Source organism: Gouania willdenowi, chromosome 10 (assembly GCF_900634775.1).
Source record: "Gouania willdenowi chromosome 10, fGouWil2.1, whole genome shotgun sequence".
NCBI lineage: Eukaryota > Metazoa > Chordata > Actinopteri > Blenniiformes > Gobiesocidae > Gouania > Gouania willdenowi.
This window is the reverse complement of record NC_041053.1, coordinates 17106006-17122409: the sequence shown is the minus strand read 5'-3', so window position 1 is coordinate 17122409 and position 16404 is coordinate 17106006. Positions and strand designations below refer to the sequence as shown.

Below are 16404 nucleotides of genomic sequence, written 5' to 3'. Positions count from 1 at the left end.
TTTTATTTGGCCTATTCTTTATATGGAGTGGTTAGCGTTAGCTCTGAGCCCAGTCTGTGGGTTAGCTTAGCATAGTTAGCGTTGGTTGAGTTTCCAGTTCATAATCGTTGCTACATGTTCATCTAGGTCCCCGTGTTTGTGGAACTTTGAGTGGTTCTGCCGGAGGAACTTGGATTGGTTCATTTTGTTGGATGATTATCTGGTCTTAACCAAGTAGCGGTCCATGATGTACCATGATGTATCCCCTTCAACCTCCTTCGCCAGGGGTTGAAGGGGACGTGCGAACCGGCATGTGCGGGGTCGCCTGTCCGCCCCGACCCCCACGCTGACCCTTGGCGAAGGGGGTCAATGACTGCAGCAAGGAAGGCCGAGTGGCGGGGAGAGGAGAGTGGTGGTGGCGCTGCTCCTCCAGCCCATTACTCCAGCCCATAGAATGCAGCCGCGGCGCAAGCCCAGCTCCGCTTCGCACCCCAACCCTTAGAGCCAAAGTTACAGGTCAACTACTGTCTACATACACAATCAAAAGACAAAGCGAGGCTGGCCCGACTGACTGTTTGTTGATTTTTGCGACAGTGCTGCGGCGCTTGTAGCCACTAGGGGCGCTTGACGTGAAAGTTACCGGTCTAGCACCCCTAGTGGCCAAAAGATACACCGTGCGCCTTTAAAGAGTATATAGGTTTGTTGTGATCTCAATGACACTCACACACAGAAGAAGGCTGAGCTGTTTGACAAAACACAGTATTGAGATCCATTTACACTACTATGATAAGGTAGACAAACTGAGCCAGCATACCTCCTCTTACTTTCAGTTTGAACAGAATGTGTCATTTGTTCCACACAATAATAATGAAAGATACAGATTTGAAAGAAAAAATGTAACAACATTGATTGATTTCGTAAAATATCCGCTTTCAGTCTATTATGAACAGAAGTGGACTTTAATGCAAGACAAGACACCTAAAACTTTCTGGGTATTGCACCACCTTGTTTGCCAAGAAACGGACACTCGTATTATGCAAGTGGCTCATAAACAGGGGTGGTGAGTGAAACATGGAAGTCAGAGGAGAGCAGTCGAGTCAAGCAAAAAAAGACGAAGAGGAGGAGGTACAGAGGGACAATGGCTGAAGAGGCACAGGCTCATTGGCTGCTCCACAGACTGAAGAGAAAATGAAAGGAAAGGAGGAGAATTAATGGAAAATTGAGTCAATGACTCACTGAGAGAAAAGCAATAAGAGGTGAAGTGATTGAGTGGCAAAAAAACAAGTCATACACACCAAATCTCCTTCTAATCATTGAGATAATGAAGTTTAATGGATACTCCTGTGACATACAGTTTAGACCACATCTTAACAACAGATTACTAAACCTAAATGCCAAGTGCAATGCTAATATTCAAAATTTTGACCATCTTTCTCCGTACAAACAAGACACATTCTTCCATGAGTTGCTCTAATTACCTGAATTGCTACATCTTTGAGACGTACACAACTGTTTCATGTATTGGCCATTAGTAAACTTGCACACCATTCCATACTATGTATATATGATATATCTAAATCACAAGTGTCAAACTCAAGGAACGGGGGCCAAATCCGGCCCTTCAGAGAATCCGATTCTTCCCAAAGGAGAAAGTGTAAAGGACAGAACAACATGAATCAATGTGTAAATTACCAAATAATAAAGTTGTAATTTGTTGTTAAAAGAACTCTAAAATTTTCCAAAATCCTGCGATTTTTCTCAAATTATTCCCCAAAATCTTTCCAAATTAAAGCTAGGATAGGCGATTTCCTCCAGATACACTTTTTAAGTTTTTGGTCAAAATTGTCTTTATGTCCTGACAGAAATTAAAATCTTATGTGCTCTGAAAAAGGAATGAAGAAAATCTGTCAACTGTAGCAGCTGCAAATCTGTAATAACTTCGACCAATGGAAAAAAACCTTCCTGCTCGTTCTCGACCCCTCGCATGCACAAGCTCACACTGAATGCGTGTCACCGTTGACAAAGTTAAAACAGAGTTTTTGAAAAAGTTTTTGTAAAGTTTATTGTTTACTTACTGCTGAATGAGACAACGAAGTTTCTACACAATACGATGAGCTGAGCTCCTCTTCTGCAGCAGCTGTGCGCGTGCATGTGAGTGAGACGGGGTAAATGACAGGGAGGCTACATTCAAAATCATGCTGGCTTTTGAAAATCACCTACCCTACCTTTAAATAACAATTGGCCAAAAAAAACCTTAAAATCAAAGGACATTTAAGTATCTGTCACTTATTGCCAAGATATTGAGGATGCCTTCCATACTTTATGTCTAATTTATAACTCGCCTAAAAACCTGTGGCCCACTTGTGATCGAACTGGTCCGTATTTGAAGTCACTATGATGGATACTTATCAGTGCATGCATAGACATACCACAGCAACTGTAGTATTGATTTAATGGTTTAGTTCTAAAACTTTTTGTGGTCACAGTTGCTCTTAATGGGCACAGAGATTGGTTTATCGCTTACATATGGATCCATATGCAAAAAACAGCAGCACAGCAGGTATTACAAGGTAACATCCAGCGCGTAAACATTAAATAAGAGAGAATCCCTCTTTGGCCATTTCAGCAGATTTTAACAAAATGAATAAGCTTTCTTCTTTTTCCCTGTAAGAAATTGAAGTAACACCTTAAACGCAAAACCGTTTTTCACTTAATACCTTTGTTTTCTACAATCGGCAGTGTTTAGCACATTTAGCATAACTTGGTGTCAGAAGCGGGATCTCAGGATTGATCACCCAGGAAATAAAAAGTGGAGATGGTGATTGGCCCTCAGAGGATCAAAAATGGTCTTCCCTCTTACCGTCCAATCAAAAGACAAGAGGACTCTCCTGTTGACCTGGACTGTTACTTTGAGATCAAAAAAAGTTTGGAAATAATGAGAAAATACAAATACAAAGTTCAAAGCAAATTTAAACCTCAGAACAAAGAATTTGTCTCAGGTGTTTTTTCCAGCATTACACAGTCATGTGCATGTATGCTGTTGCTAGGCTATGAGTGACACACCCCAGAATAGTAATTCTTTCATTTGTGATCAACTAAGTCATTCATTCATTCACAGCTCACAGAGAGAAAGGAAACCAGAGTTGTAATTTGGACTAGAACGAGAAAAAAGGTAATTTCATAAAAAATAAAAAAGAGAAGGAAAACAGCGTTGAATGATCTGGAATACAGCTGGAGGAAAACTGTGATAAATCTTTGTGATGGGCAGATTGTGTGCACACACACACACATTATTTTATAGCTCTAGAAAAATGAGTGGGTATCACACACATGCACACTTCAGAGTGTAGATCTTAGGCTAAAAGACTAAACTATCCGTAACATCCCAACTGCAGCCATGCCTGGGGAAGGGTAGCTCCAAAGGTTTCCTGTCAATTTACTGAATTAACAGAAGATGTTAGCAGGTAGCAAATGCATAATGTAGATCTATTGTATCTCTGCACTGGCTCCATGTGACATGCACGTAGATGACAAGTATTGAAATACAAAGTCGTTTTTTCTGGTATCTGTACATTACTTGAGTATTTTTTATTTTTTATTAGCAAATTTTAACTTTTACTCCTTAATTTTTTAAGCAAATATCTGAGCTTTCTACTAGTTACATTTTAAAAATGATCTTGTTACTTTTAAGACCTTCAAAGACGACTTCAGAACGTAAAAAGATGCAATTTTTTTTGTAGTTTCAGCGTTTTTCTGTTAGGCAGGTCCCTTAGTTTTACGGTTAACATTTTCAAGTTTTTAAAAAATGTTAAGCTCAAAGCTGCTCTGGGTTTAATTGAGCATTTGCTCTTTTTTTTTCTTCTTAAAACAATTTTATTTACAAATTGTATCTATAATGAGTGCTAAATTATCCAGTTGTTCATAAAGGGTAACAGATTACATTTATTTCCATGTACTAGTTTTCTAGAAGTTCTTAAACATTTTAACTCAAAGCTACTTTGTGTTTTATTGAGCATTTGTTTGACTTTTTATTTAAGTACATTTAGTAGCATGTTCTTTTTGTACTTTTACTCAAGTAAAAGTGCAACTTCAATGCTTTTAGTTTTACCGGAGTCATTTTTTATCCAAGTATCTATACTTTTACTTAAGTAATGAAGACTAGTACTTTTGCCATCTCTGGACATGCACAGAGGTTCATAGCCAGAGCCTAATTTGGGCCGTATCCTGCCGGAGAAAGATCCAGCACCTCTCAGATTTTGATGGGCACCTATTTAATTGGATCCAGAAACTAATTTTTTTTATTTTTTTTTCCCCAGCACCTCATTTCCTTTTAGGTGTTTTGATTAAATTTTGAAGTATTATATTTGAACAGCTGTGTCTTTTATTGCATTGAAATCACTAGAAAATGTAATTGTACACATAAAATTTAATGTAAAAACTGAGCGTGAGTGAGGAACAGAGGGGCATGTCAGGCCACGCCCATGCTACGTCTAAAGTGTGATTTTTCGCAAAAAATGTGTCTTGTCAGCTTGGAAGACGGCATAAAATGGCTATTAAAAAAGCCAGTTGTATTTAAAGAGTTTTTTAAGCCAATAAGTGAAGCTAAGCCTGAGGTAAAGGTTGTTTCGGTGTAAATAGCAGAGGAGAGCAGCACAGCAGCAGTTAGCGTAGTGAGTAGCAGCACCTGTAGCAAAGATACTCAGGCAGGAAAACCTGCCTCACACATACAGGACACGGGAGGGGAACTATCCAGAACTATCTCAGTTCAAAGCCAAGATGAGCTGCTACTCTTGGCTTATGAAAGACAAGGCAGGCCTCGGCTGTGAAATATGTAAAAAAAGTTATCAGGATACAAAGTTCTCCATGGCTGTTTTGAATAAATACAAGGTAAGCACACGTTATATTGTTATTTTCTGCTGTGCTGCTGATTCAGTAGAGGAGTTATGGCCTTATGTTATGGGCATAAAAGTTTGTAAATATTTTGTATTTGTGGGTTTTTGTCTTCTGAAAGTGTAGTGGCCTTTTTGATGAGTGGCTAAATTAGCTGTTGATTTTGTGCTGTCCGTGGTGCTGAAACATGTCACTCAGAAAGAGAGAGAGAGATGAAAATGTTTTATTCCGTGTTTTGTCTCTCTCTTACTGCCGGAACAACACACGGCCGGTGTTCCGGGACCTGATTTACAAATTGGAATCTTTTTTTTTTTTTGTTTTCCAATTGTGACCTTCGTTGAAAGATTCAGCACTTTGAAAAAATCCTTACCGTTTACCAATATGATGGCAACAAAAAGAAAAGAGTATTTACTCTAAGGTCCAACAAGTGTTTTTTTTTTTTTTTTTTGTTTTTTGGGGGGTTAGCTCTTCTTTCTTTTTTACATTACAATTGAAAATGGTAATATCAATAATGGCTTGAGACTCAAACCACATACCGGTGGAGGTCAGCTACAATGTAGCCACAGCTGCCCTGACAGAAGCGTGGCTGCCATTTCGTGCCTACGGCCCCTCTGACCACCACCAACATTCATGCGCAATTCATACTTATTCATGCGAGGCAAAGTGGGTAAGGTGCCTTGCCCAAGGACACAATGTCTTGGACAGAGCAGGATTTGAACCCCCAACCCTTCAGTTACTGGACAACCCACTCTACCACTGAGATTGTTAGGTCTAAATACGTTAAGACCGTTGCTAAAATGTGAATGTTGGGTCTAAATACGTTAAGACCGTTGCAATCACAACTCAGGGAGAAAAACACTATCTGACTTAAAAGGCGACCAGAGGCAGAGAGGTGCGAGCTGCAGCTCGGAGAAAAACCCAACAAAAAGAGACACAAAAGTCCGATATAAGTTGGATTGCTCTGATGGTGATGCCTCAGAACCAGGTATTTATTATAGAAAACATAGACCACACCCAGAGGGCTGTGCAACAGCGCTCTGGGTGCAGGCTTAATACCATATATGGTAACACGAAAACTTTGGGGGAGAAAAAGGCTCATATGTCCCTGCAGTGGGTCACATATCCCCACACTGGCCCAAACTAGTTTAAACCAGCTATGGTGGACAATGGATATGTTTTGCAAACACACACACACACACACACACACACACACACGCACACACACAGTTAATCATGGATAATTTCATATTCTAACTATCGTTTAATCATTTAACTATAACTAATAAAGTAATAAAAACCACACAGACTATAACATATCTTACAGAGATCAATGGTGTATGATCTCGCAGAAGAGCATGCTGTGCATTTTCATCCATTTAGCAATAGGCTGCCTATTGAGACAAAAGTGGACAAAGTGATTTTCTTTTATCGTTGTTAGTATCTTGTCATGATGAGCTGCACCTTCCTCTCCTGACTGAACGTGGGATGTTCTGCATTTCCATATTCTGTAGCTGAACCCTCAAACACTCAAAGGAGAAACACAAACCTGTCCTAATTACTCACAGGACACGTGGCATACATCAATGTCATTGGGATGTTCAACCTTGGTTTATGTTTGTAAATTATTAAACGCAGCTTGTAAGATATCCTAACCCATTTTTAAATCCTGCAGCAGATTGCTGTGTGACACACAGAGGCAGGCCCAAAGCAAACAAACGGCAACAGCCATCCTGTTACTGTCTCTCTGCTATACAATTCAACAAAGCATGAAAAGTGCACGTAGACGATGCAGTAGGCAGTTCGTGGTGCAAGTACGAAGCACCATCAGCATAATTTCAACAAAGACAGGTAGGTCACAAACCAAAAGTGTGCTCAACTTGGGCCTCAAATATTCTGTGTTTACAAAATGACCTTCCAGAAATGGAAATAGCCATATGATACAGAATGTACTATAGATGTAAAAACACTCGACGCTGTGTTGTGTTGTGTAGGGATATGTCAACAGGGCTGCAACAACTTCCAAATACTTTTCAATAAAAGTACACAATACATTTTCATTCATACCTTCATTAAAGCTTTCAAAGCTGTCACACCAAAATGCATCCCATACAGACAACATGAAGAATTAAAATGTTAATGATTGAGTAATTACATCTGTGTTTGTAGAGCACAACCACACATTAGAAGCTTACTTTACAAAATGTTAAATGGACTAGATTTATATAGCGCCTTATCACCACACTGAAGCAGTCCCAAAGCGCTTTACATATCAACTCATTCACCCAATCACGCTCACATTCACACACCAATGGGACAGGACTGCCATGCAAGGCGCTAGTCGACCATTGGGAGCAACTTAGGGTTCAGTGTCTTGCTCAAGGACACTTCGACACAGTCAGGTACTGCGATCGAACCCCCAACCTCTTGATCAGAAGACGACCCTCCACAACCTGAAATGTAGATTTCTTTGGTGCCACGTCTTTAAAGTTTCTTAAATATCTGTGTGAAATTATGCATTTTCACGACACTAATGCTCTTATACCTGCAATCAAGTTCCAGATAATGTTTTTGGTACCTGATGGCTCCAGCGAGGGCCAAACAGACACCAAAAAATAACATTGGATGCTGATTGATGTGACACACAAAGACCTGCGGATAAAATGGTGTGAAAAAAGAGACAGGCGTATGCTTGTAAAAATTCAGACGTTTAAAACTGTGCGTAGGACGGGATCCACGCACCTCTCTTTTGAACATCTAAATCAGTGTGGATGTGAGTGCACATATGTCCCCTCCCTGTTCACGCCCACATTTAAATATGTAAATCACATTGAAATGAGATCGGTGCTAGGATTCTCCTCAGCGTCATCAGAAAAATCTGTGCTCTTACCACCAGTAACACAAGAAAGAAGAGATTTTAAAACATTTTAGACTGACAGCAACATGGATCACGAAGATGATTCAACAGTGAAGACACTAGAATTAATGTAAACATTAATATAGACACAGTTCGCTGAATGCTTGACTGTGTGTTTGTGTAAAGAAGTGAATAGCAGATTAAGGAAGATACGTAAATTGCTATACTACTACTACTAATAAATGGTAAATGGACTTGATTTTATATAGTGCTTTATCACCACACTGAAGCAGTCTCAAAGCGCTTTACATATCAGCTCATTCACCCATTCACTCTCACATTCACACACCAGTGGGACAGGACTGCCATGCAAGGCGCTAATCGACCACTGGGAGCAACTTAGGGTTCAGTGTCTTGCCCAAGGACACTTCGACACATAGTCAGGAACTGGGATCGAACCCCCAACCTCTCGATCAGAAGACGACCCACTACCACCTGAGCCACGGTCGCCCGTAATAATAATAATAATCGCAAAATATGATGTTCTGATTGCGCACATCAGGCTTAATGTGTGTTTCTGTCTCCTGATCATCAAACAGACAAATATGACTATGTAGAAACATACGTATGCCACCTCAGGACTTGACGTGAAAGACCGCACATTTCCACGCCCACTCCAGGTTCTGAACACCAGGATTTTGCTGTGGACTTTGACATATGCCCAAAATTGTGCATACGTCAAAGCTTTTGTACATGAGGCCCCAAATCTCCTGGACTTGCCTTGGTGAGAGTTTGGTCAGCTGTCTTGAGTCTACTCTGAATCATCCGTTTTCCTATTGCTGTGCAGTATAGCCACAGACCAGAAAGCAAGCACCCTGGTCCCTCTGTCCCATTAATTGTTTTCTATACGTGTCATGTTCAGATGACTTTGCCGCACTTCAGTCCCAAAGGAAGATGTAACTAAGGCTAACAGTGCTATGCTCTAAAAATAGCACCTGACAGCACAACCGGGTTAAGCATTGCAGTCAGGCCGATACCACATGAAATGAAATGAGCTATAAGAGAAACCTGAGTCAGAATAAGGAAAAGCTAAGGATTACCTCACTACATCTACTGATCAAGTTCTTTTCATCAAAGAAAAGAAAATATAAATAACAAAATACAAGTAAAAACAAACATATAAAGAGAAAAGAACCAAAAATATTTTAAGTCATGTCCCATATCATATATCAAAATAAAAACCTAAATATACTGATGACTTTGCAAAAATATATGCAAAGTCAACACTAAATTCACAAGTACTTCAAGCCATCTGAATTCAAATCAAACTACGTAGCATCACAAACTACCCCCTTATATTAGCAGGACAGCATCCTTTCAGAGTAATTGTTTTTATAACTTTACTTTGAAACAATGTCTCATCAACAGACTTTAAAATGTACATGAACTTTGATTTATTAATTATCTTTTCAATAAAATCACGTTCGCAAATACTCATCAGAAAACTGAATCCAATAGGTTACTTTCAGGTGACGTCACATTGCTGCATCGTGAGAGAGCAAAATTCAGATGGAGGGCAGGAAGTGAAGTAGCTTGAGAACCTGCTAGCGAGCTAACTTGGTTTTTGTGGCTGTGTTTATATAGCATTAGGTTGTCATTAAATGTTCGTTTACTAAGTAATAATTATTAAGTGACCGGTAATCTAATATGTGCTTGTGACGGCTGACCCCGCCCACACACTGGAGACCTGTCACTCATTCAGCTCCAGGGTGTAACTTCCAGGCTCCACCCCTATGGCCTGAAACATGGCAGGCCAAGGCCCAAGAAGGGAGATCTGGGATGTCAATTTAAGTTGATATTATTTACAGTTTATACATAATTTGCTAATATTAATATTTGTCGATGTAATTTACTTGTAAATCTTATTTGCTTATCATTTAGATTTAGCTAATTTACTTAACAATGTGTGTATCTAATTATGTCTGTAATGTGTCAGTCTAGTCACCCCTTCATGTTTGGTCTGATCAGCCAGCTTAAATATTCCCCCTGTGTGTCATTTGGGAGGTCTGTTGGGTTGTGTCATGTTCAGTGGGAGTTCAGTTTGTTCCTTCTAACATTTTTTTACTTTGGCCTTATTTATTTGTTCATTATTGACTATTTTTTGGCTAAATAAAAGCCTTAAAGTGAGGAGGTCACAGCACGAGAGGGAGGGCTTCCTGTGTGCGCGTGACATGCTCCCGCGCGGGAAAAAAAATAAATAACCTCAATAACTTTAATGAGAAATAGCATGGATATGGAAGCCCGTTTCCGCCACTAAAAAAAAAATAATAATCACCAAGGAAAGTCATACTTATGAGAAACAAAGTCATAATTATGAGTTAGAAAGTCATAATTATGAGATAGAAAGTCATAACATAAAGATACTTTACTAACTCATAATTATGACTTCTTATCTCATAATTATGACCTTACTAACTCATAATTATGACTTTCTTTCTCATAATTATGACTTTCTAACTCATAATTATGACTTTCTAGCTCATAATTATGACTTTCCTTGGTGATTTTTAATTTTTTTTTGAGTGGCGGAAACGGGCTTCCATATATATTAGTATTCATTATTTCATAAATATTTGCCATGATTAAGGTTTACCATCAGGTAAATGCGATACTTGGGGTGGGACCATATACAAAGTTCACATATACAATAATGGGCTCACGATAACAAAAAAAAAAAAAAAGTGACTGGCATTCTTACATATACAGTATTCTGGGTATGACCTTTTCAACTCAAGTGAATATAAGAAATAAAATAAACAATAACAAAATATGCCATTTATTTTTTTCTATTTAAAGTGCAAAAAGTGCAGCTTTGCAAACAGAAAGTAAAAACAGAGACTGACAATTAATTTTAGTATAAAATTAAAATCATACATGTTATCATGATATTCTTCCCAAAAAAATGCATAACAAACTAGAAAAGCCAGCACACTGAACACAGCCCAATTTTATAATATCAAAATGCAATTTTTCAACAGTATGTTGAAACAAGCGTAGTCCTACTGTACGTTACGCATTGCAGTTTTAGTCAACAGGAGACTGAGGCTAAATAATTGTGTTTAAATAGGCAGTGGCTATCCGTACGGTTGCCGTATCAATATACCGACATTCTAATCGTACGCAGCGCCCCTATTTAGCCAGGTTAGGTCACGTGATAGGTCAGTCATTGGCCAGTTTAGGTCGCGTGACTAAGACTAAACCTTACACTAAACCTAACTCGAACCCCAACTCTAAATCCTAACCTTAACCCATAACCTTAATCCTAACCCAAAGACGCTACATTCAGTAACCGTACCAATAGCACCGGGGGTTGTCCGTACAGTAACCGTACCAATAGACACTTTCGTTAAAATACCACATGCTGACAAATCCTTATAGCACCGTCTTTGCATCTTTGTTTTTGCACAGGATTACAAAGGAGTCAACTCAGAGAGATTCATTATTTCAAAATACAATTCATCACAGCACAAAGACTTTATCTTGGCCTTGACAGGTTTGTCTCTGTTTTGAGAGTTTGGACTTTTGGAAAGGGCAAAGACAAGAGTTTCCATTCTGACACATGTTGTGTACTTACAATATGAGACTATACAGACCCTGACAGTTTGTTTCATCTTCTTCCATCAGGCTTTGGATGTGAAGCTGATTTGTGGCTCACTCTGTCACACATTGCACTCAATAAGATACCTTAAACTTGAATTGCTTTTGGTGTGTTTCCTACTTTGACCCTCGGCCCCTGACAGTGCTCCTTTCTTTAACCCCTGCTGCACACTGTGTACAGTAAAAGCTGAACACTCAAATGCTATTTCACTACATGACAAAGTAATATTCAGTAGGGATGTAACAATTAATCGTAAGGCAGTTAAAAATCGATTCATGGGTATCACGGTTGATATCGATACTCTGCAAATTGAATCACAGTACTTTTTTTAAACTGCAGAGGGCGCAATCTATTTATCCTTCTCTTGTTCAGAAGCGTAGGCGGCAGGCGGAAGTGCCTACTACTACTGCCTGATTCCTTACCTCTTTAGCACCGAAAGAATATCTGTAATATTACGTGAATCTGTAAAACTCACGTTTTTCTATTAGCTCTGTCTGCTAGCGTAGCATCTCTTCTTCACTGCAAGAATATCTGCATGCCAACCGACCACTGGGTTACCTGCGCCCTCTGCTGGTCCAAACAAATATCTGATGTAAATACAGTACAATGACTGGTTGTTGCCAATTGTTAAGGCACAAAATACATTTTCAGTTGCACTTTTAAAAAAAGGAACTATTATGCAGTTTTGCATTGTTTACTATAGAACCAGAATTTAAATTAATAGGCTTCTTCTTCATTTGTATTATTACTTTATTTATTTCATTCAGGATTTATTTTTAGGTAAACTGTGTTGTTTTGAATAGTTTATCAAGGGATTCTTTTGACAATGAAAAATAAAAGGAAAATAGTACAGTAGAAGGAATAATTTTCAGTCATCATTTGTCTACAGTCCCATTTTGTAAAATAAATAATGAGAGAATCATATCGTGAACCCAGTATCGTGAACCCAGTACCGTGAATCGAATCATATCAGGAGTTGAGTGAATCGTTGCATCCCTACTATTCAGTAGTAGTAGTAGTATATACAGTATGTGACAAACAAACCTCTTGTATCCTTGACTGTCAGGCTTTGCATGTTTGTTTACATTATAGCCATTACTGCTAGCTGCTAGCATGTTAACACTTAAAATAATACAAGAACAAACACTCACCTTGGCGAAGACCAAACGATAATCATTGTGGAGCCGAGGTTGTGGATCCACCCACTCACAAAAAAGTTACATGCCTCCATATATAGGCTTTCATCTGCTGTTTGGTGTAGTATGATGTCTGAAGGACCAGACAGTTTGTGATATCAACAGCCTCAATAGTCGGCAACTCTTTAGATTATGTCCAGAACTCAACTTCATTTGATACGGGTCACGCCCAACATATTTGTTCATTAAAGTGTTTGCATCTTTGTTTTGAAACTGGATTTAAATCAGTACAATACGGACGCTCTGCAACCTATTTTCCATTTTTACATACTGCCTTCCATCTGAAGTCGCACCCCCTTCACGTGTCATCGTAATCACGAGACTGAAACCCAGCTATTAAAGGGATATAAATGCTGTGCCACAAACATAAATGCATATCATTGATGTTTGAAGCAGTTTGTTATTGGTTTGAGAGCTGGACATGATGATAAATTGCCAACAATCGAGACACGCACATACACAATGTCTGTCAAATCTCCGGTTTTCGCTGGGAAACTACTGTATTTTACCCCTCTTTCCCACCATCCTCCCATATTAGTATTCTCCCATAAATACCATGTATTATAATGTAATGTTAATTAAAAGACAAATAAATAAAAACATTCCTCTGCCTCTCTAAACTGAACACTGTCACTCGCCTCGCGAGAACTGGTACCTGAAGTGGCCTGGGTGGCAGTTCTCGCAAAATAGATTAGATTAGTGCCAGCAGCAGGAATAAACCCGTAAACAACTAAGAAGAGAGAGGATGGATGTAAGAAGACGTTCCGGTGAAAACAAACAAAGAACTCGTGTAAATACCGTGAAAAATGGGACAGAGAGTTTACCTTCCTAAAGAGCAGCAGGATGGGGCACAGTGATGTGTTCTGCAAAATTAGTAACTGAGATTTTAGCGTCTCCCACGGGGGAAGGAACGATGTAAGTCACCATGAAAAATCCATCAAGCACAAGCCCCACAAATACACACTCCTTCCAAAAAAAGTGTTAAAGGATGTAAAGTCTGCAACAAATCTGTATAATAAATCATTAGTGAATACCAGAGAACCACATGAGTGAGCATGAGAAATTATGAGAAAATATGTTTTTTATTAAGGCTGTATTATAATGTAGGAATGTTCACAGCATTTCAACGTCAACAAAGGTAGGCGTACCACATTCTAATCAGAGGTGAAAGTAACGGATTACAAGTACTCACATTACTGTAATTGAGTTGCTTCTATGGGTGCTTGTACTTTTTTTTTTAGTATATTTCTAACTCAGTAAATGTACTTGTACTTAAAAAAAAATGTTTTTCAGAGAAGTAAAGTAATTTGTTACATTTCTACACTCAACCATTACTGAGTAAATTATGTGTTTGTTTTAAAATGACCAATGGACATTGTAAAACTACACAAAATGAAATGACCAGATAACAATCCAATACATCACATCATAGCCGACCAATCAGATTAAATGTAATGCACGGCGCCAAAACAGCATTAAATGGAGGTTATTTTCTATGTTTTAGAGTTCATCTATGTAGTTATTTGAAAAATATTTGTACATTTTGACAAACCTTTTATTTTATAATAAAATAAATAAGTTCAAATTGTTTAGTCTCTTCCTTTTTAAGTTTTCACATGAGATGTTTACTGTTGGCGCTCTATGCATACACAGCGCCCCTCATTGGCCAGTTTAGGTCACGTGACTTAAACTTCCGTCAATTGTATTTTAGCTCACATTTATTATTTATTATTAGCAGCCCAGCTAACCCTTTTATTTTTGCCCCATCCCTAACCCTAACCAAGGAAATACCCTAAAATGTTTATTTTTGTCAGATAAGTATTTTAAAGGTGGAATTTGCCGTGTTAAATATGTTAAGATACATATATATATATATATATATATATATAAATAAATAGTCGTAAGGACTATGGCGTTTAACTATACGTTTAACAGATATCTCTAGTCTAGACCCTTTCTTTACTGTATGCAAGGGAACCGTGGCAAGATTTGTTACTAAAAAATAAATGTGGGGGGGTGGGTGAGTATTTTGAGTATTTTGTGTATGACTTACTTGTACTTGAGTATTTAATGTATAACTTACTTGTACTTGAGTGCAATTTCAAACAAGTAACAGTACTTCTACTTGAGTAGAAAGCATCAGCACTCTTCACCTGTCTTAAAATAAAAGGAATACTGGAGCTTGGTTGGGGTGGTGGGAAAATTTCCCATATTTTCAAATCCAAAACTTGACAGGTACCACACACACACACACACACACACAGAGATGCAGTATCCTTCTACTCACATCTCTGAATCTGTTCCATGGTCTGTCCTTGTTGTACTGAGCCACAGAGCCCAGCCATTTCTCGTTATTGGCAGAGACTGCAGTGTCTTTGCTCAGCAGTAGAACCACGGTGGGCAGCAGGAAGAAGAGCATCCTCTGAGTGCTGGAGCAGAGAGAGCACAGAGGTTAAAAGGCGAGTCAGAAACACTGATCCAGGAGAGCAGAGGATGCTGCAAAGATCAGGTTAAAGTGAGCACACGTGTGTGAAAGCACGACAGAGTCAGAGGAAACCCTGCACAGGGAACTCATCATTTTCACCGAAACGCTCATCCTTCTCCTAATCGGATTAAAAACATTGGAAAGTTGTCACAGCGGCGAATGGAGCGACTCTTTCCCCTCCTTCACCGATTGGAAACACAATAAACGGCTCCAAGCACGGAGCTTTGTTTGGGCTCCTGTCTCCAGAAGCACGGATGCAAAAAGTCCGAAAATTGGCTCTAATTATGGAATTGGACACAAAATAAAGTCAGAACCGACTAAAAACACCTACCTGGAGCACGTCATCAGTGTGCGGTTACGACTCTTATTTCCCAGGGTGAATTATAAGTCCGCGGCCCCGGGAGCTCCGGTTGTATCCGACAGCACCGAGGGTTGTCAGCGAATGAGAGCGGAGAGAGAGAGAGAGAGCACACCATCAGCCTCCTCCTCCTCCTCTCTGTCACCAACAGACACCTCCTCCTTCTCCTCCTCCTCTCTCTCTCTCTCTCCCTCTCCCCCTCTCTCTCTCTCTCTCTCTCTCTCTCTCTCTCTCTCTCTCCTCTCTCTCTTCTCTCTCCCCCCCCCCCCCCCCCCCCCCCCCCCCCCCCCCCCCCCCCCCCCCCCCCCCCCCCCTCTCTCTCTCTCTCTCTCTCTCTCTCTCATGGTGTCCAGGTGTGTAATCACACATTTCACAAAGCAGTCACACTTCTTTGTCGCGCACTCTCAACCATAACGCACCGCACCTGACCATAATGATGTTAATTAAACCAGATTAAGCATAAAATCAGCCCCTTGTAGAGTCACTGCTCTCCATGTTATGGTTCTCATTGTGTGGGACATGCAGGTGGCTGAATTAGATGTTGGTTATTGCTAAAAGTAACTAAACCCCAAACCCACTTTTTTTTTTCTTCTGCTGAATACATGTGTATTTGTTGATTGATACTAGTCCAATTTTAATAATTAATTAATAATTTTGATTTTGCGTATTCAGTTGTAAAATGTCAGAGTCATACCCTAGGGTTGAACGCCGCTTGAACCAATGGAATTATGCTATTGGCCGAGACAGATTATGTGGACCATCTGCATCACTAACTGTTACTGTTAGCCCCGCCTATAAAAAAAGGACTAGTTTTCCTCCTTACATAGTCCTCAATGAGCATTGATTGACAGCTCCAAATCAGGTTCATCAAGCTATGTGTTTATGTACAAACACACCGCATGCGTATCCCTGTCTGTCTCTGCGTGTGCTGTGGAATGCCTGACTGGGTGTGGCTTAAATTTAGAGCAAGTTTTGCCAATGCAA

The 16404-nt window shown here is 39.5% G+C and overlaps 1 protein-coding gene across 2 annotated transcripts in view; it reads right to left on the bottom strand.

Moving 5' to 3' along the window:
* spock1 (SPARC (osteonectin), cwcv and kazal like domains proteoglycan 1) overlaps positions 1-15536 on the bottom strand; it is a 182659-nt gene extending 167123 nt beyond the window's left edge. For both annotated transcript variants that reach the window (XM_028460389.1, XM_028460390.1), the window contains exons 1-2: positions 15394-15536; positions 14865-15006 (exon numbers count right to left, since the gene is read on the bottom strand). In XM_028460389.1, the coding sequence (XP_028316190.1) occupies positions 14865-15006; positions 15394-15407 (156 nt within the window). In that variant the 5' untranslated portion in view covers positions 15408-15536. The remainder of the gene's footprint in view (positions 1-14864; positions 15007-15393) is intronic.
* Between the last annotated feature and the right edge of the window lie 868 nt (positions 15537-16404).